General features: G+C 39.8%; 1 protein-coding gene across 1 annotated transcript in view; it reads left to right on the forward strand.

Annotated features, from left to right (window-relative positions):
• Window positions 1-24,720, forward strand: part of KL (klotho) — a 46,647-nt gene extending 21,927 nt beyond the window's left edge. The window contains exons 2-5 of the mRNA XM_070577972.1: window positions 14,247-14,757; window positions 15,507-15,775; window positions 20,843-21,944; window positions 22,414-24,720. Coding sequence (XP_070434073.1) covers window positions 14,247-14,757; window positions 15,507-15,775; window positions 20,843-21,944; window positions 22,414-22,751 — 2,220 coding nt within the window. The 3' untranslated portion in view covers window positions 22,752-24,720. The remainder of the gene's footprint in view (window positions 1-14,246; window positions 14,758-15,506; window positions 15,776-20,842; window positions 21,945-22,413) is intronic.
• The last annotated feature ends 580 nt before the right edge of the window (window positions 24,721-25,300 follow it).

Genomic DNA, 25,300 nt, shown 5'->3' on the forward strand with positions numbered 1-25,300 from the left:
TTTTGTCCTATAGAGATGTAAAATGAAAAGATTAAAACTACAACATATTTAATGAAAGGAAAATAAAGATTCTTGTGAGCACCACCCCCCCAAAATTGCATCTCCTCTCCTTGGCACCCAGGCCTCCCTTATGTGGTTCTATATTTTCCATACCACTCGTCACCTTCTAACATTCTTTGTAGTTAACATTTATTATGTTTGCTGTTTATTGCCTCTCCTCCTGCTAAAATGGAAGCTCCACGAGGGCAGAGGTTTTGTCTGATTTGTTCGTGGTTGTGTCCTGAAGTGCTAGAACTGCGCCAGGCATGCAAGGGTGCTTAATAAATACTTGTGGAATGAAAATATCCCTTACCTTAGAGGAGTGAGTTCCAAACTTTTTTGACTTGATCCGCAGTAAGGAAGGCATTTTGTGTGTTGACGCATACACAGCTGAAACAGAAGTTTCATGAAGCAGTGCTCACTTACCCTTACTACATGCAATTCACTCAGATATTTTCTAATTGGTTCTATTCTATCTGAATGTTCAAAATTGCTGTGGTTACTCACAACTTGATTTCATGACTGGAATCTGTCGTATGAAAAGCTTTGACTGAAGACCATGTAGGAACTGCCACCACAAAAACGCAAATGTTGGGAAAGAGAGGGAATAAAGAAAGGGCAGGCCAGTTGCTTTCTGCTATCCGCTCCTCCATGAAACTTATTTTATATTCCTGTAATCTTTCCTGTCTGACAAGGTAGAATCCCTCACACACTCACATGTCACTTTTTCTTTGGGTGAAAAGTGTTCTCTACTGCAAGGGGGGTTGAGTTATCTCGAAAGCAAAGAGCTATAAATGAGCCTGTGAACTGATAAATGATCTTAAAGTCCCAGAGAGAGTCAGTCAGCTGGCATCTGCTGTTGATAATTCAAAGCAGGAGAATTAGGTAAGGAGGCAGAGGTAAAACATTTAGAAAGTAGAGGTGACTATTATGGAGGGCAAACACTTTGCTCAATTTTGTTGAAATGGAAGAGGAGCTGTTTCATGAGGGTATGACAGAATTACTTTGGCGATTATAGTAGTAGATGTTTACTGAAAAGATCCTGTTGACTGATGAACCATGGGATGCTTTGCTGACCTGTGAATACATCCCTTATCTGAGTCCTTTATCTTCTTGTCTCTTTTTCTCATCTTGCCTGCTGTCTCCCTACCTTTTCCTTCACGGTTCTCATTTGTTATTAGAAGAAGAGAGATAAAAACCAAGAATTGGAACTCCTCTGTGTCTCTGATAACGTTGTGATTAATAGACTAGATGGATTCTGGTCACAAGCCGGATATTTTGTTAACTACTTAGCATTAGTGATTTGGAAGGATTTTCATAGCAGCGTGATTTAGTATTAAATAGAATGATTTAACTGATGTTGATTAGTTCTGTACAGATAAATTAATGAGGCAAGAAACTTAATCTCTGATTTATTGATGTATTTACCCAAAGTGAGTTATAAAATCATTTTTACTTCATGTAAAGGAATTTTTTATTTAAAAACAGATGAATAAGACCTTTTAAGTAACTTGCTTTGGAAAATTCCAGACAAAATGATCATAAGTAACAAAACTCCGAGGTTACACCATGATTTTAAAAATCTATGTTGCCTTTGTCTTGCTTAGTTGTAAAAGTATGCCTTTAACTGAGTGAGTTCTTACAGAATCTCAAATTTGGTTATATACATATTAAGGAATTCTATATTTGCAAATGACCAACCTCTAAAACTAGATTAAGGAAGAAAAGAGACTTATTAGGATTCTGGGATAATTCACAGAATTGGGGAAGAGCTCCAGAGACTTTAGAAATTGGACTTGCAAGTAATCATTACCGTCAAGGAGGGCAATCTTTCTTTCCCGCACAGGCACACACATGCACACACACACGCGCACTCACACACATATACGTGTACACTTGCTTGGGTCAGCAATTCCAGTTTTACTTTCTTCCACTCCAAATGTGGGAAAGACCCTTGCCTCTACTACAGTAGAAAAGTCTCAGGGAAGAAATCTCATTGGCCTGGCTTGGGTCATTCAACTTAAGAGTTGAAACTGAATCCTGGCCTATAAATATTTATTTTATATATATACTTGAGTCCATAAATTAGGTAATACCACATGTGCTTTATCTGTAGCTAATTATAATTTATTAAAGTGACTGATGATCATTTGTAGCTAACAAATATTTGTTCCATTTAATCCCTTATTCTTGGGTTATTTCAACTAGTCCTTATTGTTGCCCCTTTAGATTGTCTTAACTAATCTAAGAACTATGACTGGCACATTGTAGCTACTTGATACATATTTGATTAAAAGAATAAATAAATGAATAATCTCATGTTGTTAGATGTTCAGGTTTTTTCAATTCAACTCTTGTTGATGGAGAGCGTACAGTCTTGGTGAAGAGGCACCAATTTATGAAGAACTATGAAGAAGCATGATATCTACTCCAATTCAGTGTATGGTGTGGAAAGAATGACTAAATGCATCTGGGAAGCATGTCTTCTCCAACTTTAGGTTCATCTACCCAGCTGCCAACCAGGCGTCTTCACTGACATATCAAACCCAGGACCTAAACAGAACTTGATCACTTCTCTTCCCCAGTCCCTTACTTTTTGCTTTCTCTGTTGTCCTTGATTCTTTTTTCCCCGTCACAAGTCATATGTAACATCCAATTCATCATCAACTTCTACTGATTTCCCTTTCATGATACCCTAAACCTGGCCACTTCTCACTATCTCCTTTGGTCCAAACCAACGTCATCTTTTGCCTGGACCATTGCAATAGCTGCCTAACTGATCTCCTTGCTCCCATCTTGCCCTTCTAGGATCTATTTGCCACATAGCAGCCAGTGATCTTTTAAAGTTCATAAATCAAATTACATAACTACCACAGTTGAATAACAGACTTACCAGTCACAATTCTAAGTGCTTTCTGTATACTGACTTATTTAATCCTCATAAGGATGTGAACATAAAGTGCTATTGTTATCCCTGTTTTACAGATGAGAGAACAGAGGCATAGAGAGTTAGATTATGTGACCAAGGTCACACCGCTAATAAGTGCACAGAATTGGAACAGTCTGATTGAGTCCACACTCTTAACCACTATGCTCGATCATTTGTGGCTTTCCTCTCCTTTAGAGATGAAACTCTAAAAATCGAAAACTCTAAATCCAAACTCTTCATTGGGCTCTACAAAGCTGCTCCAATCTGGTCCCAGCCTGTCATAGGTCTGGCTCCCCCAGAAGTAGGCCTTTAGCCGAGAAGTGTTGGCAGGAGCAATCAGTAAGGGCGTGAGAGCAGAACCAGGGAAGATGACAAGGCAAGGGAGGCTGCCATTGAAAGGAGGCTGCTTGATCCCATGCCACCCCCCCACCCCGACCCCCCAGAGCTCTGGCTTGTAAATTAGGTCCACACTTTTCTGCCTCCTACCTGGACTTTTTAACTTCCACACCTGTAAGTCATTGGCAACTGCTGGTTTTGTTTGGAGGTGGGGATGGGAGCTAAATACCTGTGTCTAATCTTCTCATACGAGGTGGCCCCTTTGCATTGCATATGGCTTTTCTTCTAAGCTGCCATGTTCCCTCTGGGCCCACAGAGCACTCTTTACACTTGCTCCATCCTCTGCCTCCAATGCTTTTACCCCTCCAGATCTTATTTGGTCCTTCATTTATCCTGTTATTGCTAGATCTCTCCTCAAACGTGCCTCCCCAGAGAAGCCGTTCCTATCTAAACTGTACTCCCCCATCCCAATCCTTGTTGCATTTAACCCTCCTGCTCAGCTTTATTTCATTTGTTATCTCTCTTCCTCCCTAGAATGTAAGCTCCATGAGATCAGAACCTTGTTTTGAATTCCACTGATTTCTAGGAACTTAAAAAAGTACTTAGGACAACATTTGTTGAATGAATGAATGAATGAGTGAATAAGTGAGTATTGATCCCTTTAGTTAAAAGCTAAATAACTGAATTTTTTTTTAAGTAACAAATTACTACTGTAGTTTCAGAAATGAAGTTGTGTTTCAGAGAAGATCAGTTTTCTCTTGCCACGTAAATCCTAGGTAATCATATTTCTGTCCCAAAATAGTTTTACCTGTGACTAAGGAATTCATCCACTATTTATTTGTTTATTTATTTGGATGTTTATGTATAGATCTTCAAGGTTGATGCACATATTTTAACGTGCAATTTGACAGGTTTTGACAACAGCGTATACCTGTGTAACCGACATTCTAGTAAAGATATAGAACATTTCCATCACCCCGAAGTTTCTTTCTGCCTCCTTCCTGTCAATTCTCACCCACCATAGGTGACCACTGTTATGATCTCTATCACCATAGATTAATTTTTGAACTTTATGTAAATGAAATCATGCAACTATGTGCATGAACTCTTTGTGTCTTGGTTCTTTTTCTCTACATTTATTTTAGAGATTAATCCACATTGTTTGTGCAACAGTAGTTCATTCTTTTTATTGCTGACTAGTATTGCATTGTATAAACAGACCCAGTGTTTATACATACTCCTGTTGATGGACATTTGTGTTATTTTCAGTTTTTTGCTATTGTATGCTACTGTAAACATCCTTGAACAAGTCGTTTTTGCAGATTTTTATCTTGATGTTGTACAAGTCTTTTTGTGGACTTATTTTGTCATTTTTCTTGGGTAAATACCTAGGTGTGGAATTTCTGAGTTATAGAGAAGGCCTGTGTTTAACTTCACAGGAAACTGCCAAATAATTTTCCTAAGTGGTGGTGCTCTTTGCACTCCCACCAGCAATATATGTAACTTCTAGTTGCTTTTCATCCTTCTCAGAATTTGCTCTGGGTCTTTTTAATCATAGACACTGCAGTGGGTGTAACTTGCATTTCTCTGGTGACGTTGATGCTGAGCACCTCTCCATGTGCTTGTTGGGCATTGGTGTACATGTTCTTGTGAAATGTCTGTTCAGATTTTTTGTTCGTAGTGAGGAGGGGGATTGTTTCTTTTTTATTATTGATTGGTAGGATTATCGTATTTATTTTAGATATAATTCTTTTGTCAGATATACATATTTTTAATACAGTCATGTCACTTATCAACGAGGCTATGTTCTGAGAAATGCATCGTTAGTGATTTTGTTGCGTGAACATCGCAGAGGGTACTAACAGAGACCTAGATGGTACAGCCTATTACACACCTAGGCTATATGGTACTAATCTTATGGGACTACCTTCGTATATGCGGTCCATTGGTGATGGAAACGTCATTATGCAGCGCATGACTGTATTTCCTCTCAGTGTTTTGTCTTTCTATTTTGTAAACTTTTGATGAGCAGATTTTAATTTTGATGAAGTCCAATTTATCATTTTTTTATGATTAGTGCTTTCTATGTTCTGAGAAATCTTTTCCTGCTGTAAGATCAAGAGACTATGTTTTGTTCTACAAGCTTTATGGTTTTAGCTTTTACGTTTGGATCTATGATCTGTCTCAAATGAATTTTTACGCAAGGTGTAAGGTTGGGTTCATTTTTTCCCATATATTTTTTCAATTGTTGCAGGAGAATTTGTTGAAAAGTCTTTCCTTTTGCCATAGAAGTTCCTTGGTGCATTTGTTGTGTGAAAAGTTGACATCAGTGGAGCCATTTTAAAATAGAGCTGGGGCAGCCGTTTCAGAGGAACTTTCTCCAGGTCTTACTCCTTGAACCTTTTCACGATTAGATCTGGGCCAGACTTTTGGACTGGACCAAACCAACATTGTCTTCCAAACAACTGTTTGTAAAGCTAACAGGAAAGCAGACATCCTGACCACTCTCTCTGAAGATAGAATCGTAACCAGCCATGTATCGCTAAAGAATAATCTAGCTTGTTAACACCTATAGAACATTTTTTTCTTTTCTTCTTCTTTCCATCTAATTACCCCTCTCCTTTCCCCATAAAAACCCTCTTTCATCTTGTAATTGGGACACTATTTGGATTTCTCCCTGAATCTGTGCTCCCTGAATTGCAATTCTTTGATTCCAAATAAATGCCTTGCCTCCTAACCTGGTTTCTGTTTTTGTAGGTTGACAGTTGGAAATAAATTGGCCATAGGTTAACTTTTGAATTTTCTATTCTTCTCCTTTGACTTATTTATCTATCCTTATGCCGATATCACTCTATATCAATTATTGTAGCTTTATGGTAAGTCTTGAAATCAGGTAGAGTGAATGCTTCAGCTTTGTTCCTCCTTTTGCAAGTTATTTTAGCTGTCCTATGTCCTTTGAATTATCATATGCATTTTAGAATCAACTTGTCAATTTCTACAAAAGACATATTGGAATTTTGGATGGGACTTGAATCTAGAGATCAATTTGGGGAGAATAATGTGACAATATTGAGTCTTCCAATCCATAAAAATGGTATGTCTCTCCATTTACTTGAGTCTTCTTTAATTTCTCTTGGTAATGTTTTGCAGATATCATTGTAGCAGTCATCCACATCTTTTGTTAAGTTATCCTAAGTATTTTATGGTTTTGGTGCTATTGTAAGTGGTATTATATTTAAATTTTATTTTCCAAATGTTTGTTGCTCATATATAAAAATAAAATTGTTTTCTTATGTTGACAGTGTGTTCTGACAACTTGCTAAATTCACTCATTAGTTCTAATAGTTTATGTTTCTTTTTAAAGATCCCTTAAGATTTCTATGTAGACAATTGTCTTCTATGAATAATAGCATTATTTATTTTTCTTCCCAATCAACATGCCTTTCATTTCTTTGATTTGCTTTACTACACTGGCTAGAACCTCCACTACAGTGTAAATAAAAGTTGTAAGAGTGGTTAAATTTATTCCTAAGTATTTTATTCTTTTTGAGTCTATTATAAATGGAATTGTTTTCTTAATTTCCTTTTTAAATTATTCATTGCTAAGGTATAGAAATACAACTGATTTTTGAGTGTTCATATTGTACCCTGAAATTTTGCTGAATTCATTTATTAGCTCTAATATTTTTGCATATGTGGATTCTTTAGCATTTTCCTCATGTAGAATCATGTCATCTGTGAATAGCGATAGTTTTACTTCTTTTCCAACTTGGATGTCCTTTTTTTTTTTTTTTTTTCCTTGCCTAATTGCTCTGGTTAGAACTTGCAATGCATTGTTTAAGAGCAACAGTGAAACATCCCTGTCTTGATCCTGATCTTAGGGGGGAAGCCTTCAGTCTTTTACCATTGAGTAGGATGCTAGCTGTGGGTCTTTCAAAAATGCCCTTTAACATGTTAAGAAAGTTCCTTTTTATTCCTAGTATTTTTAGTGTTTTTTTTTGAAAGATATTTTGATTTTGTCAAATACTTTTTCTGCATTAGTTGAGGTGATTTTGTGGAGTTTCCCTCCCTTCATTCCATTAATGTGATATATTACATTGATTGATTTTCACATGTTGACCATCCTTGCATTCCTGGGATAAATCCTACTTGTTTGTAGTGTGTAATCCTTTTGATATGCTGCTGGATTTGTTTTGTTAGTATTTTGTTGAGGTTTTTTGTCCCTATGTTCATAAGGGATATTGGTCTGCAGCTTTTTTTTCTTATGATGTCTTATCTGGCTTTGGTATCAGGGTAATGCAATGCTGGCCTCATAGAATGAGTTAGGAAGTATTCCTTCCTCTTCTGTCTTTTGAAGAATGTGAGAAGGATTGCTGTTAGTTTTTCTTTAAATGTTCAGCACAATTTACCATTAAAGCCACTGGGCCTGGGCTTTTCTTAGTTGGGAGGTTTTTGATTACTGATTCAATCTCTTTACTTGTTTATATATCTGTTCATATTTTCTATTTCTTCTTGAGACATTTTTCGCAATTTGTGTATTTCTAGGAATTTGTCCATTTCATCTAGGTTTATCTAATTTGTTGGCATGTAATTGTTCATTTTATTTGCTCATAATCCTTTTATTATAGACATAGATATACAGAAAAGATCAGTAGTTATGTCCCCACTTTCATTTCTGATTTTAGTAATTTGAGTCTTCTCTTTTCTTTTTTAGCCAGTCTAGCTAAAGATTTGTTAATTTTGTTGATTTTTTCAAGGAACCAACTTTAGATTTTGTTGATCCTATTATTTTTGTATTCTCTATTTTGTTTATATCTACTCTCATCTTTATTAGTTTCTTTATTCTGCTGTTGCTCTTCTTTTTCTTATTCCTTAAGGTGGAAGGTTAGATTGTTGATTTGAATATTTCTTTTTTAATATAGTCATTATCAGCTATAAAATTTACTGTGAGTATTGCTTTTGCTGCATCCCATGAGTTTTGGTATGTTGTGTTTTTGTTTTTATTCATCTTTAAGTATTTTCTAACATTCTTCATGATTTCTTCTTTGACCCAATGGTTGTTTAAGAGTGTGTTGTTTAATTTCCACATATTTGAACATATTGATTTCTAGTTTCACTTCATTGTGGTCAGAGAAAATACTTTGTATGTTCTCAGTCTTTTAAAACTTATTAAGACTTATTTTGTGTCCTATCGTATGGTTAATCCTGAGGAATGTCTCATGTGCACTTGAGAAAAACAAGTGCTCTTGTTGGATGGAGTGGAGTGTTCTATATCTGTTAGTTCTAATTGCTTTATAGTGATGTTCAAGGCCTCTATTTCCTTGTTGATCTTCTGCCTAGATTTTCTATCCATTATTGAAAGTAGAGTAGTGAAGTCCCCAATAATTATTATTGAGTTATGTATTTCTCCCTTCAATTCTGTCAATTTTTGCTTCATTAGTTTTGGGACTCTCTCTTTGAGTGCACATATGTTTATAATTGTTATATATTCTTGAAGGATTGACCCTTTTACCAATATGTAATCTCCTTCTTTGTCTCTTGCAACAATTTTTGACTTAAAGTACATTTTGTCTTATATTGGTATAGCCACCCCATCTCTCCTTTGGTGCATTTTTAAAATATTGTCTTGTTGGATTTCCAATTATTTTAAGGATTTTTTACATATATATTTCAGGGGTATTTGGTCTCTGATTTTCTTCTCTTGTAATGTTTTTTGGCAGATTTTTGTATCAGGGTTATACCAACCACGTAAACTGAGTCATGAATGTTCAGAATCTACATCAAAGCTGGGGAAGAAGTGAGAAGGATATCACATACCATAGTGTCTTATTTCCCAAACTGGATCATTAGTACATTTTGACACAATATGGTATTATTCTCAGGGGGCTACTGTGCCAAATTCCTTCTAATTAATTTTTTTAATGGTATGTGGATGAAAGTTCTCTGTCTTTCAAGGTCTCAGAAATAAAATACAACCAGGTATCTTATGAGTGAGTTTTTCTGCTCTGGCTCAGAAAAACATTTGCTTCTGTCCCAGAATCTTTGCTTTGGTTCTTCCTGCCAGCCTCCTTTCCTCCATATCTGTTTATTGAATATTTACTCTGCCCCAAACATTTTGCTAGAAGCTGAGAATAGAGAGATAGAAGACCTAGTCAATGCCTTTGAAACACAATCTAGACACTTAAATAATGTAACATAATGTGGTTAAAGTCTTTGATAGAGGCCAACTGTGGAGACACATGGAATGGACATTTAAGGGTGGGGAGAGGGAAGATGTCAGGGATGGAGGTGGTGATGTCTGTGCTGAGTTTTGAAGGAGGGTGAAGCTGGAAGGACTGGGAGTAGGTAGAACATGAAAGAGCTGCCCCTATTAAAGCACAGAAGCCAAGGGGATTTCAGAACTTCACGTAGGGTTCAGTGTGCCTAGGACTGGGGATTTGAGGGCAGGTTAGAGACCCTTTAGGCAGGGTTTAATTAGATCATGGCTTTCAAATAACCATTATGGACAGTTCAAGCAGGGCCTACCATCCAGCTCCTATGAGTTATTTTCCTTTTTTGAATTTGTTTTATTCTTACCTCTAAAGCAGTATGTATGTATGGTAGGAAATGAAAAAAATATAGAAAAGCAAAATGAAAAGAATTACACCACCCACAATCCTGCTGCAAAACCTCTTTTAGCAAGTTGTAAATCCTCCCAGATCTTTATGTACATATTTTTCTTTCATAAAAATGCTATTAAACTCTACTTATGGCTTTTTACCCTTTTTTGTTCAGTTAGTATTTTAGAAACATTTTTTATATGTCAATAGACATTCTTCTGTATTATTTTTAATGTCTGAATAGTAGTATATTTTTAGTCATACCATAATTTATTAAATCATGCGTATATGAGTGTAAATGTATTTGAATATTGGATATTTCAATTGTTTTCAATATTTTACTTTTAGAAATAGTATTTAGATGAACATTCTTGCTCATACTCTTATTTCCCCGAGTCCTTGCCACCAGCTTTATGAAATCTCAATCTTAACATAGTAAGCTTATAAGATTAATATACCTGGAATAATTATAAAGCAATGCAAAATCATACATAACCATCTCCTTATTAATCATCCTCAGTTGCAATATCCTAGATGGTGGTGTTCCTACATCTTGCCTCACAGCAGTTGATTACTCAAGTCTACCATGTGAAAATGGAATGGACTGCCTCATGAGGAGGTGATGAAGCAGAGTTGAGTTCAGTTTAACAGACAATTGGGCCTCCATGTGCCAGGAAGGGGATGAGGGAACTGCTCAGGGAGCTCAGTCTGGGGAGGGACGTTATTACCTGCAGTAACTGATGTAAGAGAAGTGTGCCTAAGACTTGGAGGGTGCCCAGAGGAGGGACGAGCATCTCAGTGTGGCAGGGTGAGGGATGGGAGGCCTTCCTGGAGAAGATGCCATGCATGGGATGATCACCAAGTTAGGCTGCTGTAGACAGCAGTCAAATAGCAGATCAAGTGTGTTTGTGGGGGGGCGGTTTTGAGTGAGGTGAGTGGTTAAGCCAAGTGATATCTAAGATGCTTTCTGTATTAGGGTTCTCCAGAGAAGCAGAACCAATAGGATATACATATATAGATATATAGAAAGGGATTTATTATGAAATAAAGAAGTCCACAATCTGCTGTCTGCAAACTGGAAGTCCAGGAAAGCCAGAGGTTGTAGTTTCTATACAAACCTGAGGGCCTGAGGACCAGGGGAGCCAATGGTGTAAGTCCGAGTTCAAGTCCAAGGGCCCGAGACCATGAGTGCCAGTGTCCAAAGGCAGGAGAAGATGGGTGTCTCAGCTTAGTCAGAGGGCAAATTCACCCTTCTTTCCTCTTTTTGTTCTATCCAAGCCCTCAATGGATTGGATGTTGCCCACTGACATTGGTGAGGGTCATCTTCTTTACTCAGTCTACCAATTCAAATGCTAATCTCTTCCCAAAACACCCTCAAGACGCACTAAGAAATAATATTTTGTTAAATTAACATTTGTTAAGTGGAGCACAGGGTGCCACATGGGGGTCCTTTGTTCAACAACAGACCATAAGAGAAATTGAAAAAGATAAGTTTGTCACTCATAAGTGCTGGAGGAAGTGCATACATGGCATGCCTTGAGGGGTCACATGGGGAGTTTAAGGCAGAGTGCAGACAGAAAGACAGGACCTGGGACACATGCCTTTTTAGAGTCTGTAGATGGAGTGCTTTGAAATTCCCAGGCTAGGGCCAGATTGGCCAATTCAAACCAAAAGAGGGATTTTGGTAAGCCTCATGGGAGTCTTACGTAAAGGGCCCTGGGAGGCAGGGAGACTGTTGATCACAAGGCTGTTGAGGAAGTCATATCAGGAACTTACCTTTACTTGTGACTCTGCTGGCTGCTGTGCAGGACACGCACTTGCATGAGGGGCTAGTGTCAGTTTAGGGTTCCTGCAGGCTGTGTAGCCAAATAAAATGGATGCTGCGGCAGCAATAGCATGGAGTAGCTTAGCTAAACTCTTGACAACTGTTTTACTAGCTATCTGGGTGTCCCTTAACCCAGTCGAGTTGACACGTAAAATTAACCTTCATAGTTCCCAGTGCTGCAAATTTATATTCTCTAAAATAAACAACTGCTTAGTAGACACTTTCACTTGCATCATATCATTTAATCCTTACAATGTCCCTGTAGGGGAATAGATGCTATTTACATTTGTGCAGAGAAGTAACTGAGGCCCACACTGGTAATAGATAGAGGATTTGGGACCCAAACCTAAGTCTCTTCTAATCCAAACCCCAGGTTGTGTCACTATGTCTTGGTTATGGGCTGAATTCCTCAGCAGGTGGTGTTTCCCTTAGTTGCAATGCTCTTTCTGGTCTGCTCATCCTTTAGAGAGGGAAGGAATAAGCATTCATGAAGACCCTACTATATGCAAACTCTGTGTTAGATGTTTTATGTAAATTATCTCATTTAATCCTCCTAACAGCTCTGTGAGAGACAGAGGAGAGTTAGTCTTACCTTCCCGGGGTAACTAATGTGGTCTAAGGCACACAGCTAGATGTGGTAGAGTAGGAATTTTATCTGACATCAAAGACCACGTGTGTACTTCCATATGGTCCAGGTCATTTGTTTCCTCGCCAAACCCCTTCTGAACCATGTCATAAAGTACTCAAGGTTAGAAGAGTGGTCCATGATTGTAGACAATTCTACTCCATGACTCTTACTTCAGCTACCTGCAAAACTGACCCAGTTTAGGAAGTTCTTGGGTTGCTCTCACTCCTACCTGATCCCCCCACTCTCAGCACCCACCCCATCACAGCACTTGTTCTGTAGAGGTAGGTCCGTTAGGTTGAGGACATGACTGTCTGTAGGACGCATTTGGACAAAATTAGGAAAGTCCCTTTTGCCAACGTCCTGAGGACTAGCCTGGACTGCTCCCTTTGTTTTCTGTTTAACTCTTATAGGACATATGAGATTTCTTGTCAATGGGGAAGGGAGAAAGAGAGGGGTGGAGGTGAGGAAGACAGAGAAGGGTGGGAGATATCACAAAGCCAGCAGCATGATTAAGCCCCAGTTTCTTGAATCACTTGGGCAAATGCCATTATTCTTCTGATCAACATTTTATTCTTCATTTCCTTCTTAGCATATAGATAGGTGCTTCAGGTCATAAAAAAAATACATTCAGTGAAATGAAACTAAGATGTTTACTAAGAAACTCAAAATGAAAGTTAGAGATAAACTATTTTATTCCATTGAAATGTTTGGCTGAACTCATAAGAATGGGGATGAGGCCATTCTTGGACGCCTGCACTGAAATGAACAATGAGAAGAATGTTTAGGAAAAATGAAGAGGACATTTGGCATACTGAGTGACAGAGCTTCTTCAGGCTCAGGGAGTGGAATGAAAATTGGCACGATCATTTTGGAGAACACGAGTGAAACAGAGAATTAGAATTTTATCAAAGGGGATATATTAAGGGAGTAAAAGGTTGATAAATAGCACTTGCATTTGTAGAAAAACAAGGAGAGTAAATCAAGGAGTTCAAAAGTAAAGAGAAACAATTCAAGTAAGGGAGGAAAAAGCCTGTAATTCTCACTATTCTTCGTAAACAAAAAGGAAACAAATGAAAATATTAGAAGTCGGGAAGATTTTATGAGAGTATAAAGTTGGTTTTATGGAAGCGCAGCCCATTTCATTGCTGTAGGAAGCTCCTGACTGAGTGCTGACTACCTATGGCGAGCTCATCTCCTCCAAGCTGTATTTACGTGTTCTTTGCTCTGGGTTTGTACCTTGCACGCGGGATCCTGCAGGAAGCCAGCACTGTCCGAGAGGTCTAGAAGGTGGGCCAAGGTTAGATATTGGAGTCAATCCTTTAATTTATTGCTCTTATTCTTCTTAGGGAAGAGCAAAGATTGTGAGCACATGTATTATAATTTTAGCTATGAGAGATGAATACAAAATGTTAGATGACTCCAACACTTGAGTCAATTTGAAAACTCCCAGTCTCTTAGGATAAAAAAAAATATAATCCTATTTAGAAATTCCTGGTGTGATCACAGATGCGAGGTTGGTTCTTTTCACAAAGCCTATTAATTAAAAAGTACATAATCCAAAGTCAATTAACTAGTAAGATATTATAACAAATTCTTATTTCATTAACTTTACAAAGTATGAATAATAACTACACATTCAACACAAGAATTCCACATTTTTCCACTGGCTGCTGAAAAACAATGGAAATAATTCCAGTCTTGGTAGCAGCTCACTTTGGGCTGACCTACCTCAGAAATAATTTATTGGTTCCAGGTGATTTTTACATTGTGGGGTTAGTCATTAGATTAGGCTTGATGAGAAACAGATACAGCTAGATTTGGGGATTCAAATATGTGTTATATTTCTCCTCACAATCAGAGATAAATTCACCATGGTTTTTCTGTTTGCAGGCTCATGCCAAAATCTGGCATCTCTACAATACTTCTTTCCGTCCGACTCAGGGAGGCCAGGTGTCCATTGCCCTAAGCTCCCACTGGATCAATCCTCGAAGAATGACCGACCATAGCATCAAAGAATGTCAAAAATCTCTTGACTTTGTACTAGGCTGGTTTGCCAAACCCATATTTATTGATGGTGACTATCCCGAGACCATGAAGAATAATCTTTCCTCTCTTCTGCCTGATTTTACCGAATCTGAGAAAAAGTTCATCAAGGGAACAGCTGACTTTTTTGCTCTTTCCTTTGGGCCGACCCTGAGTTTTCAACTCTTGGACCCTCACATGAAGTTCCGCCAATTAGAATCTCCCAGCCTGAGGCAACTCCTTTCCTGGATTGACCTTGAATATAACCATCCTCAAATATTTATTGTGGAAAATGGCTGGTTTGTCTCAGGGACCACCAAGAGAGATGACGCCAAATATATGTATTACCTCAAAAAATTCATAATGGAAACTTTAAAAGGTAGGATGCCTGACAAAATTCTAATTTCCTGCCAAAATCCACTGGAAAAACAATCTTTAAGATGATCTGTAATAAACTATGTAAATTTATAGTTTTTAATCATAATGTAGAAACTCATTTTGGCATAGCAGGAATGCATTTATGCAACACCTTTCTCGTTTGGGGATTTTAGGAACTTAAATTAATTTTTCAGCTCATTTTGTAAATGAGAAACTGGGTTACAAGCCGCGAAACCACTTGACTTTCAGAGTTACTGTTCTAGATTTTTAGCTTATATTAAGGATTAAGTAAATTCCAGGATATATCTCTACATATTTTGGAGTTCTTATTCCTTGTACCGAATAAACACTTTTTTTTTAAAAAAAAGGAATATCAACATTTTCTGGAGAAAATAGTAAGTAGTTCATGCTTTTAAAGACTATTCATTTGTTGCATCAGGCACAATGCTGGGTGCTTAGGATAGAAAGTGGAACCAGACATCTTCCCAGGCTCCAAGAGTACCCACTGGAAATAAGGGGAACCCAAATAAAACCATATTGGAGATAAGCTTATGGTGAAGACATTTATTTGCAGAATTATCTAGGTTTGATGAGAGCCTTTTGTCAGTAAGAAAGATTACTGGTTTACCAAACCATAAGCATGCTACGTAATTTATTTCCTTAAGTAGTAAAACCCTCAAATGCTCTTGAATCAGGAGGCGAGTGCCCAGTGAAGGGTCACATTGCTCTTGTCCTCTCTTCCCTTTGCAGCCATCAGGCTGGATGGGGTGGACGTCATCGGGTACACGGCGTGGTCCCTCATGGACGGCTTCGAGTGGCACAGAGGCTACAGCATCCGACGTGGACTCTTCTATGTCGACTTCCTGAGCCAGGATAAGAAATTGTTGCCGAAGTCTTCAGCCTTGTTCTACCAAAAGCTGATAGAGAAAAACGGCTTCCCTCCTTTACCTGAAAATCAGCCCCTAGAAGGGACATTTCCCTGTGACTTTGCTTGGGGAGTTGTTGACAACTACATTCAAGTAAGTCAGCTGACAAAACCCATCAGCAGTGTCACCAAGCCCTGTCACTAGTAAGTAGTGCTTCCTTACTAGGTTGTCATGGCACATTGTCCGTTCCTTGGGCCAAACACGGTTCCTTCATGAGCACATTAGGGCACAATTTGGAACACTGCACCCTTCTCTCCACAATCTTCCTACCTCCCTCTTGCACTTTAAATCAGCCCCAAGGGGAACAAATTAAAAATATGTGAATATTTAAGACCAGATAAGATAGTAAAAAGATAAAATTCTCTCTTTTAATGGTTTTTAATCCTTTTTAAAGCAGTTGAGTTCTTCCATAGACAAGATATAACACAGAGCCCCAGATTATCTGAGATCTCAGTGGAGCTACTGACACTGAGGCAGGAACATCAGGCAAAGCCCTCCTGAGGCTAAACTCGGCACCCCCCAAGCTTGCGGAAAGACTTGGAGAGTGAAAACTCTTGCTCCAGTGGTTCACTCATCAGTGTCATTTCTGGCAATAGTCACTGACATGGTAAAGAAGTTCTTCAGAATGGTCAACCAGTATTTACTGAGCACCCACTATGTAGTTAGTCCTCAATATTATTTTTATTGTCACCAATTGTAAAGGAATTTGTTTTCTAGAGTTATATTGAATACTTTAGTAAGCACTTATTGGAAGCTTCGAGTGTCCAAAGCCCTGGTTAGTTGCTGGGGGTGCTCGGCCGCGGGGAGTCCACACGGAGATGAGTAAGATACGACCCCTGCTTTTGAAGTTGTCTGTGGAGAGAAATGATGATACAACTAAAATGACAGAATGAACAGAGCATGGCGGTGAGTGAGCAGAGTGGCGGTGGGTGTTGCTGAACAGAGTCTGAGGGTGAAAACAGAGATCAAGACAGGGGCTGAGTTCAGGATCCCAGACAAGCAATGGGAGTCAGCCTGCCGGCTGCTTCGAGCCAGTCCATTGGTTCTGGAGAGGAGGAAAAAGAACTTTCCCTCGACCCTTCTGAGTTCTTAGCTGAGACCCTTGTAATAAATGACAGATGAACAAGAGAAAAACAGACAGAAATTTGTTAACCTGTATACCTCCTGTATGCATGGGAGACAGAGAGAAATGAGTAACTCTCCAAGGTGGTTTAGAATTCAGGCTTAAATCTCATCTTAATAGGGAAAGGGGAAAGGAGGATATAGGCCTCTTAAGGGAGAGTACATGATTTAGGAAAGATGAATGGGCCCTTGGAAGAACAGATGGGAGCTAAGATAGTATGTGACAAGTTGACCTCTAGTCTCCTCTCCTGTGACAAGAGTCAGTCTTCCCTAGTTGACAAAACTCCTTGAAACTCCCAGGAGGGGATTGATGACACCTGGAGTGGAGTGGAGGCTCTGTCTTGAGGCAGGTAAAGGGACTTCAGAGAAAGCCTTTCTTTGCATTTGCTGTTTTTCAAGTGCCTGCAGCTCAATCAGGCTGTAGCCACTTGAATAATCAATATACCAAAGGGGCATATTTTGGGGTGGCATGCGCTGAACTCCTACAGGCACATTTTGTTAGCCTTCATTTCAAAAGGATCGTTTGGAGGAATGCTTGGATCAGAGGAAGGGCCTTCCAGTTGAAATGAGTTGCTGTTTTCTTGTAAATATCAAATTGAAATCTTTTATTTATAAGGAAATAAATCACCACTATCCTTAACACGTTTTTTTTTTTTGCTGGTTTGTATTATTATTATGTCTTTTTCAGACCATCTGGTTAGTTTTAGGGGGCAGTCTTGGACTTAAATCCCGTCCTTACATTTGAAAGGCGACTGAGGAACGCTGTTGTGTTTGCAAGGATATCTGAGCACAGCAAGTCTTCTCAGCTCCTCTCTGCTCAGTTTGGGATTTTCCTCCCTCCTCCATCTCATTCTCCCTCAGCCCTCTGCTATTTGGAACCTCCCTACCCTAATTTCTCTCCTGCAAGTGGGATCCACGGTGGGGGTCCAGAAGGATCTGAAGGGGCGGAAGTGGTGCTGGTGAGGGAGCAGGAGCAGGGGAGAGAGGGACGAAGGGAGAAGATGGCCTCTGCAGTCCCTCCTTCCTCCTCCCCTTTATTGGGTTCGGGACAGATGATCCCTGGTCCTTGTTCTTCTCTTGACCTTCTGCCATGGCCTGTTCCCTGCTGGGCCCTGGGCCCCTTGTCACTGAGGGCTCACGCTCTGCCCTGATCCCTGATAGCAGCCTGAGCCTGGGCTGGTAACTCCCAGTTCAGTCCTTTGTGAAGAGGTCTCCGCCAGCGTCTCTGTGCAGAGGTGTGAGCTCAGGGAAGCCTGGGGACCTTGGAGGGAGCCCTTTTCCTCCTGCTCTGTTCCCCATCCAAGGACTGTGTTTGCCTTGGGAACTGGTGATCAGTGAGAAAGTTTTTCCTGGAGAGAGAAGAGAAACTCTGGCCTGAAGCAACCAGCATGGCAGTGAAGAGGAAGGAAGTTGGGGAGAGAATTCCTTTTTCTGCTCCTCAGAAGCAGTTGTTTTAGAATTTGATCTGTCAACCACTCATTGACCCGGACCTTTGCTCTCAGGTGGCGCTGCCCTTTTGGCTCAATAGCTCAGGGTCCCTACTCCTCCACCAGCACAGCTTCCCAGTCCTCTCCAGGCAGAACCAGCCAAACACAAAATTGTCACTCTCAAACTCACGGCGGACTCGAACTTCTCCGGAAGCTCTATAGTGGAAAAAGGCTGCAATTGCTATTTTCTTTTTTCTGCTTTTCACCTTGAGCTTTGTATTATTTTGGCACTGCCTTTCCCAAGCTAACTTCCTACTGATACAGTAAAACCTAGTTTTTTGTTGGGTCAGTTCTGAGGAGTGTGTGTGTGTGTGGGTGCACATGCACGTGCGTGTGTTTGTGTGTTTTAATTTACAAGCAGTACTCTATACTTTTAATACATCATATTAAAGTCCTACTCTATACTTTTAATACATCATATTAAAGTCCTGAGATGTGATTTTTAAACCATTGAAATTTATCTTTTCCCTCCTGGCTAGTGTTTCAAACTCTTCATATTAACGAAGGCATGCGTTTTGCCTGAAAAACTTTAAAAATAACACTCCATTAAGCACACCACCTGTCTGAAGACTGATCTTAGGCTTATTCACATGCATTGTCACTGTACTAGGACCTAATTTCCCAGCTGACAGGTTCGTTTTCCCATGGCCGCTAATGCCCACGGTAAACACAGGTTCAGCACCTGCTCCAGAGGACAGAGACGGAGAGTGTCTTTAACATTGGTCCCTGTTAAGAGAAGTTTCTTCTATAGCATACTAAATACGTTCTTTATACCCATTCCTCCTGAAAGGGTCAACTTTCTTATTTCATTTTTTATTAAGAAACGGCAACAAATTAATGGAGATTAGATAGAATTTTGCTTCAATATTCGTACCTCAATATCCTGTATTTTTACAAAATAGATTTTTTCCCCCAGAAATTATACGTTACTCTTTCATATTCGTTTTTAGCTGGACTGAATAAAAGCTGTTGTTCTGGAACAGTTATGGTAGAAAAGTCATGAATTTAGTCACCTCAGAGCTCTATAAAATTAATCCAAAAAAGTCCTTCCAGCTATGAACACTTTCATTTCAAAAGAGCATGCAAATATTTTCTCTTGCAAAGCTGAGGAAATGTGATTTGTGGGTGCATCACAGTGGAAAAATACTTCTGACAGCATTCCCGCAGCATTAGGGGAAATGCACGCGTGGGTGACCTACAAGGAGCAATTCTCCAGAAAAGCAATTTCCCTGCCGCCACGCTGCGCTTTATTGCTTTCCTTTATATACGGCAGCACTGACCCCTCCAGAGAAGCACCGGTTCATTTGCAAAGGCCTGTCAAATGCCACAAAACCTCTGCTGCAGATTCAAAACTGGAGTTGGTCTGACCCCTGCTTTTATACCGAGGGTCAAACCAAGGAACCTGTTCTAACAGGATTATTTCCGAGGAGAAAACTGGCTGAGGCATCGGGTCTCTGGGCGAGACTTTCCCTTTGCATTACCTCCATGGACGATTTTGCGGTTTCGATTTTACAATTTGTCTACTTTTCCTACATACCTTTTTTCATTTTGGAGGCTTGTATATCAGGTCTCTGAGAACCATTATTGTCATGATTGGCATAGAAAAATAACTTAGGAAAAAATTTAAAACTATGTTAAAATATCCCGGTATGAATGAATGACAATATTGTTCCACATTCTTTCCACCTTATTTCCACATTCTCTCACTTTCTACCATCGCTCAGATTGAATTTGTTAAATTCTGTCATTGACACTAAAGCCAATAAAAGGGGACATTACACTTATTTAGCATGTCCTCTATCTAGAGCAGACTTCAATTTAGAGCGTGATTTTGAGAAGCACAATTTAATTTTAAATATTTCATTTTCTGACTCTTAACTCACTCAGGTTTAAGCTTTATTTTTTTCTGTCTAGTTTTTTTTCTAATTGAAAATCTTATGTCATTAATGATTTCTTAAATTAAAAGAAAAAAATTGGGGGTGGCCATGGCTGAGTGATTAATGTCTGTGGCTCTGCTTCCAATGGCCTGATTGTGGCTTTGGATCCCAGAAGAGGACCTACTCCACTCATCAGCCACACTGTGGAGGCATCCCGCATAGAGAACAGAGGAAGATTGGCGCAGATGTTAGCTCAGGGCTAATCTTCCTCACCAAAAAAAAAAAAAAAAAAAAAAAGGAAGAAAGAAAGAAAGATAAAAGCACTCTGCTTGCTTAACACAGACCAGAGGTGTGGGATTAATGATTCTCACACACCTCTAGAATCATTAATGTTTGTCAACTGAAGTGACCAAAAACATTCAGATTTCTTTTTTAATATTAAAGTAATAGTTTAAGAGTTAGAACTGTGGTTAAAACAAATGTGCATAAGACAAAGTAGAATGTTTTCTTTCCCAGGAACTTAGTAGTGATGAAAAATAGTTTAACTTTTCAGCTACAAAGTTTTCTATTTTTGCTCATCTTGATTGCTAGTTTTGTTGAAAGAAATGCATTGACTTGCTTTTCCAGGACTGTCTGGGTGAAGTAATACTGTAACGCTTACCCTCGTCCTGTAGGTCGACACCACTCTCTCTCAGTTTACCGACCCAAACGTTTACCTGTGGGATGTCCACCACAGTAAGAGGCTCATTAAGGTGGACGGGCTTGTGGCCAAGAAGAGGACATCCTATTGTGTTGACTTTGCTGCCATCCGGCCCCAGATTGCCTTACTCCAGGAGATGCACGTTTCGCATTTTCACTTCGCCCTGGACTGGCCGCTCATCCTCCCGCTGGGGAACCAGTCCCAGGTGAACCGCACCGGCCTGCACTACTATCGCTGCGTGGTCAGCGAGCTCGTGCGCGCCAACATCACCCCCGTGGTGGCGCTGTGGCGGCCTTCCCCCCAGCACCAAGGACTGCCGCGCCTCCTGGCCAAGCACGGCGCCTGGGAGAACCCCCACACCGCCCTGGCCTTTGCAGAGTACGCCAGACTGTGCTTCCAAGAGCTCGGCCACCACGTCAAGTTCTGGATCACGATGAGCGAGCCGTACACGCGGAACATGACGTACAGCGCGGGGCACAATCTCCTGAAGGCCCACGCCTTAGCTTGGCGCGTGTATGATGACAAGTTTAGGCACGCTCAGAAAGGCAAAATATCTATAGCCTTGCAGGCTGATTGGATAGAACCGGCCTGCCCTTTCTCCCAACAGGACAAAGAAGGGGCGGAGAGAGTTCTGGAATTTGACATTGGCTGGCTGGCCGAGCCCATTTTCGGCTCTGGAGATTATCCGCCTGTGATGAGGGACTGGCTGAACCAAAGAAACAACTTCCTTCTACCTTATTTCAGTGAAGAGGAAAAAAAGCTGATCCGGGGTTCCTTTGACTTTTTGGCTTTGAGCCATTACACCACCATCCTTGTGGACTGGGAAAAAGAAGATCCAATGAAATATAACGATTACCTGGAAGTGCAGGAAATGACCGACATCACCTGGCTCAACTCTCCCAGTCAGGTGGCAGTAGTGCCCTGGGGGTTGCGCAAGGTACTGAACTGGCTAAAGTCGAAGTATGGAGACCTCCCCATGTATATAATAGCCAACGGCATCGATGATGACCCCCAGGAAGCCCAAGACAGGCTGAGAGTGTATTATATGCAGAATTATGTAAATGAAGCTCTGAAAGGTAAGGAGCCTCTGAAAAGCAGACTCGAAGGTTATGTCACCCGAGGGCCTGATGCCCGTAGAAACTCTCAAACATATACAGCCACTGTCACCCTCAGAGGGAGGTGCTGTCCATTCCTCACCGCACGGAAAAAGTCCAAGAGAGCTAGTATTTTCCCCAGGGAGAAAGGAGTTTAGCTAAAAGTGGGAGCCAGAAAATCCCTAGCACCTACTCTGGGCCTGTAAAAGCATGGACCATCTTGCCCTCCATCTCAGAGGCTTCACAGCAGCCCCCCCTGCTCTGTGTACACAAGGATTTGACCCAAGTACATCATTTATCTTTGCATGAAAGAAGCCTTTTCTGATTAAATCTAATTTAGTCTGAAGTTTTATTAAATGGCATTGAAATTTACCCCGGTGCACCAAGCCTCTGTAAAGTGGTGTGTGCAAAATATTGTAATAATTATTTTCCTGTCCTTTTGTTTTTCTAGCCTACGTGTTGGATGGTATCAATCTTTGCGGATACTTTGCTTATTCATTTAACGATCGCACGGCTCCGAAGTTTGGCCTTTATCGTTATGCCGCAAATCAGTTTGAGCCCAAACCTTCCATGAAACATTACAGGAAAATTATCGACAACAATGGCTTTCCAGGTCCCAAAACTCTGGGAAGATTTTGTCCGGAAGAGTTCACCCTGTGCACCGAGTGCAGCTTTTTTCACACCCGAAAGTCCTTACTGGCTTTCATAGCTTTTCTATTGTTTGCTTTTATTATTTCTCTCTCTCTTATTTTTTACTACTCTAAGAAAGGCAGAAGAAATTACAAATAGTCCTGAACATTTTCCTCTTCATTTTGAATAATTATGCACACATATCAGCTGTTAACCATTTGCACTCCTCATGTTGTGAAACTGTAGATTTCATATATCTGACTCCTAGAAAACCTTTTTGTGGTATGTGACAGAGGCTGTGAAATGTGCATGAGTAGTTGTAAAATACTGAATAATGTGATTAGTGCCTGGATTTGCTTTTTTTGGGGGGGAGGGTGATCAAAAAACTGACAGGGGCCAGCATTTCTCCAACACATTCTGTAACAAACGCGTGAGAAATGGGAACCATTCTGTAACATTTTTACAGAAATTGAATGATGAGATTAGGAATATTTCTATCCGTGCCCATTCCTAAATGTAATGTTCATCTTAAAGTAATAATTGCAGTGTTGGAATAAAAAGTTAAGTCCGAAGTAACCATCTCTCAACTGCCATGATATGCCTGATGCATTGTCTCTGTTGAACCAAGCTTCCCTTGCAAAGGAAGATGGCAGAATAGAGGAGAGATGACAAAGGGCCCTTGGACGGAATGTTCCTTTTAAAAGCCGTGTTTCTATCAAATGCTGCTAATAGTAATTTACCTATGTGGTTAATGATATACTTAGCAGAGCAAATTATAGAACTTTATTTTAAATGTGACTTTCAAGCCTCTCTCTAAACCCCTGGTTCTTGAGGGCTTTGTGTTACTCGGGCCTGGTCGAGGGCCTGCATATAGGGGACCTTAACTAAACATTTGCAGAGAAATAAACATGAATCATGAGATGCTGGGCTCTTCAGGAAGGATAAACCAATTGTGAAATGCATTACACTGCTGTGGCTCTAGAAGGAGGAAGGGAGGAAAAAGCGCTTATTATGAGCAACGTTATGATGAATTTGATTATAAAGCCTTTTATTTTAGAGCACACCCTGGAATGAATGACGTGCTCTTTCCTGAGAGAATAAGAATGAAATAATAACTCATCCCATGAAGGGTGACTCCACTTTCTGTTTCTAGAAGGGCCATAATTTCTTTGAATTGAGTTTTAAAAATTCATAATAGGTTCAAAAGCCTTTGGTCTGATCACTCTGGAAGACTGGTTTCTGTGATCGCTGAGGTCCATTTTCTGTTTTTGCTGCTGCTTCTGTGGAACTAGCTTTGAACTAGTTTTGCTTTGAACTTTTACACTGAAATGTGCTACTGATTTCCAGAAAAGGTCTCATTAGGTCTTATCCTTTAATGCCCCTCAAATAAGTCTTGCTGATTTTCAGACAGGGACGTCTATTACACTGGAGCTGCAGGTGATCCTAATGTTTGTGTTATAGATAAGCCAATATCGTATCAGACATGACCAATCTTGCTGACAAAGAGTTATAGTGTATAAAAAATACTGTCCTATATTTTGTATCACCTTTAGAGGTGGAATGACTTTTTTCCATGAAAGAGAAGCTTTTGATGGTACTCTTTTAAATGTTAGACTTATTATTAAATTTGGAAATTAGAGAACAATTGTTTATTTTATGTGTATATTTTCTGATTATAAGAATAATACATGTTCATTGTAAAAAATTTAAAAACACAGAAACTCTATGTAAAGAAAAAAAATTACCTACAATCTCACCACCCTGAGGTAGCCACTATTAACATAGCCTATGTATCTTATTTGATATGATTAGAGGCAGATCATATTGTAAATAGTTATGTATCTTTATTAATTTTTATTGTGTGCGGTTCCTTTGTCATTAGTTTTCAAAAGCATGATTTTTAATACTTGTAGAGTAATTCCACTGTATGAATTTATTACAACTTATTTAACCATTCCTACTTGTTGGACTAGTTTCTTATTGTTAATTACTGTTAAATAATGAAGGTTGTTTAAAAATGATTTTCTTGCTACAATATTTATCTTAATTCCTTTGAGTGTAGAGAGAAGTAATTCTGTCCCTTGATAAAGTATTGTAATAAATCTGCCTACAGCTTTGCCTTCTTTCATAATCATTTGGTTGCTAGATAAATTTCTTTAAAAAAAGTTTTTTTGAGTTGACCAAACCATGTGGAATATGTTTGGATGGGTGAAGAAATGGATCTGACAGCAAGAGGAATGATCTTGGAGGCTAAAAGATGAGAGGGGCAGGCAGGGTGCCCCAGGCTAGTACCTATGGGTGAGGGAGAGAATTTCAGACACTTGAGAGAGCAAGATAGAGGAAGAGCTGAAAGGAACAAAAAAGAGACACCGAAATGCGGAGGAGAAATGACACCTCAAAACCCTTCAACTAAGCTAGAATGAGAGCATCAGGCTAACTTTGAGTCCCCCTGGACCTTCGGAGGAGGTCAGAGGCTCACCATCAGCATGAAAGAGAGACAGCACCTCTCTGATAACTTCCGGAACTGGAACTCCAGAGGCAGGTGGGGAGGGGCCACAAAGGAGGGACTTTCTGGTCCAACGAGGGGAAGCCTTCTCATTTCTTAACCCGCTTCTCAGGGCGAGTTACATTCCTTCCACTGAAGCTTTCCTCTCATGAATTCTGGGTTTTTTGCCACTTCACATTTTAAAAAAAATATAGCGAGCACT

This window comes from Equus przewalskii, chromosome 16, assembly GCF_037783145.1.
Source record: "Equus przewalskii isolate Varuska chromosome 16, EquPr2, whole genome shotgun sequence".
Taxonomy (NCBI): domain Eukaryota; kingdom Metazoa; phylum Chordata; class Mammalia; order Perissodactyla; family Equidae; genus Equus; species Equus przewalskii.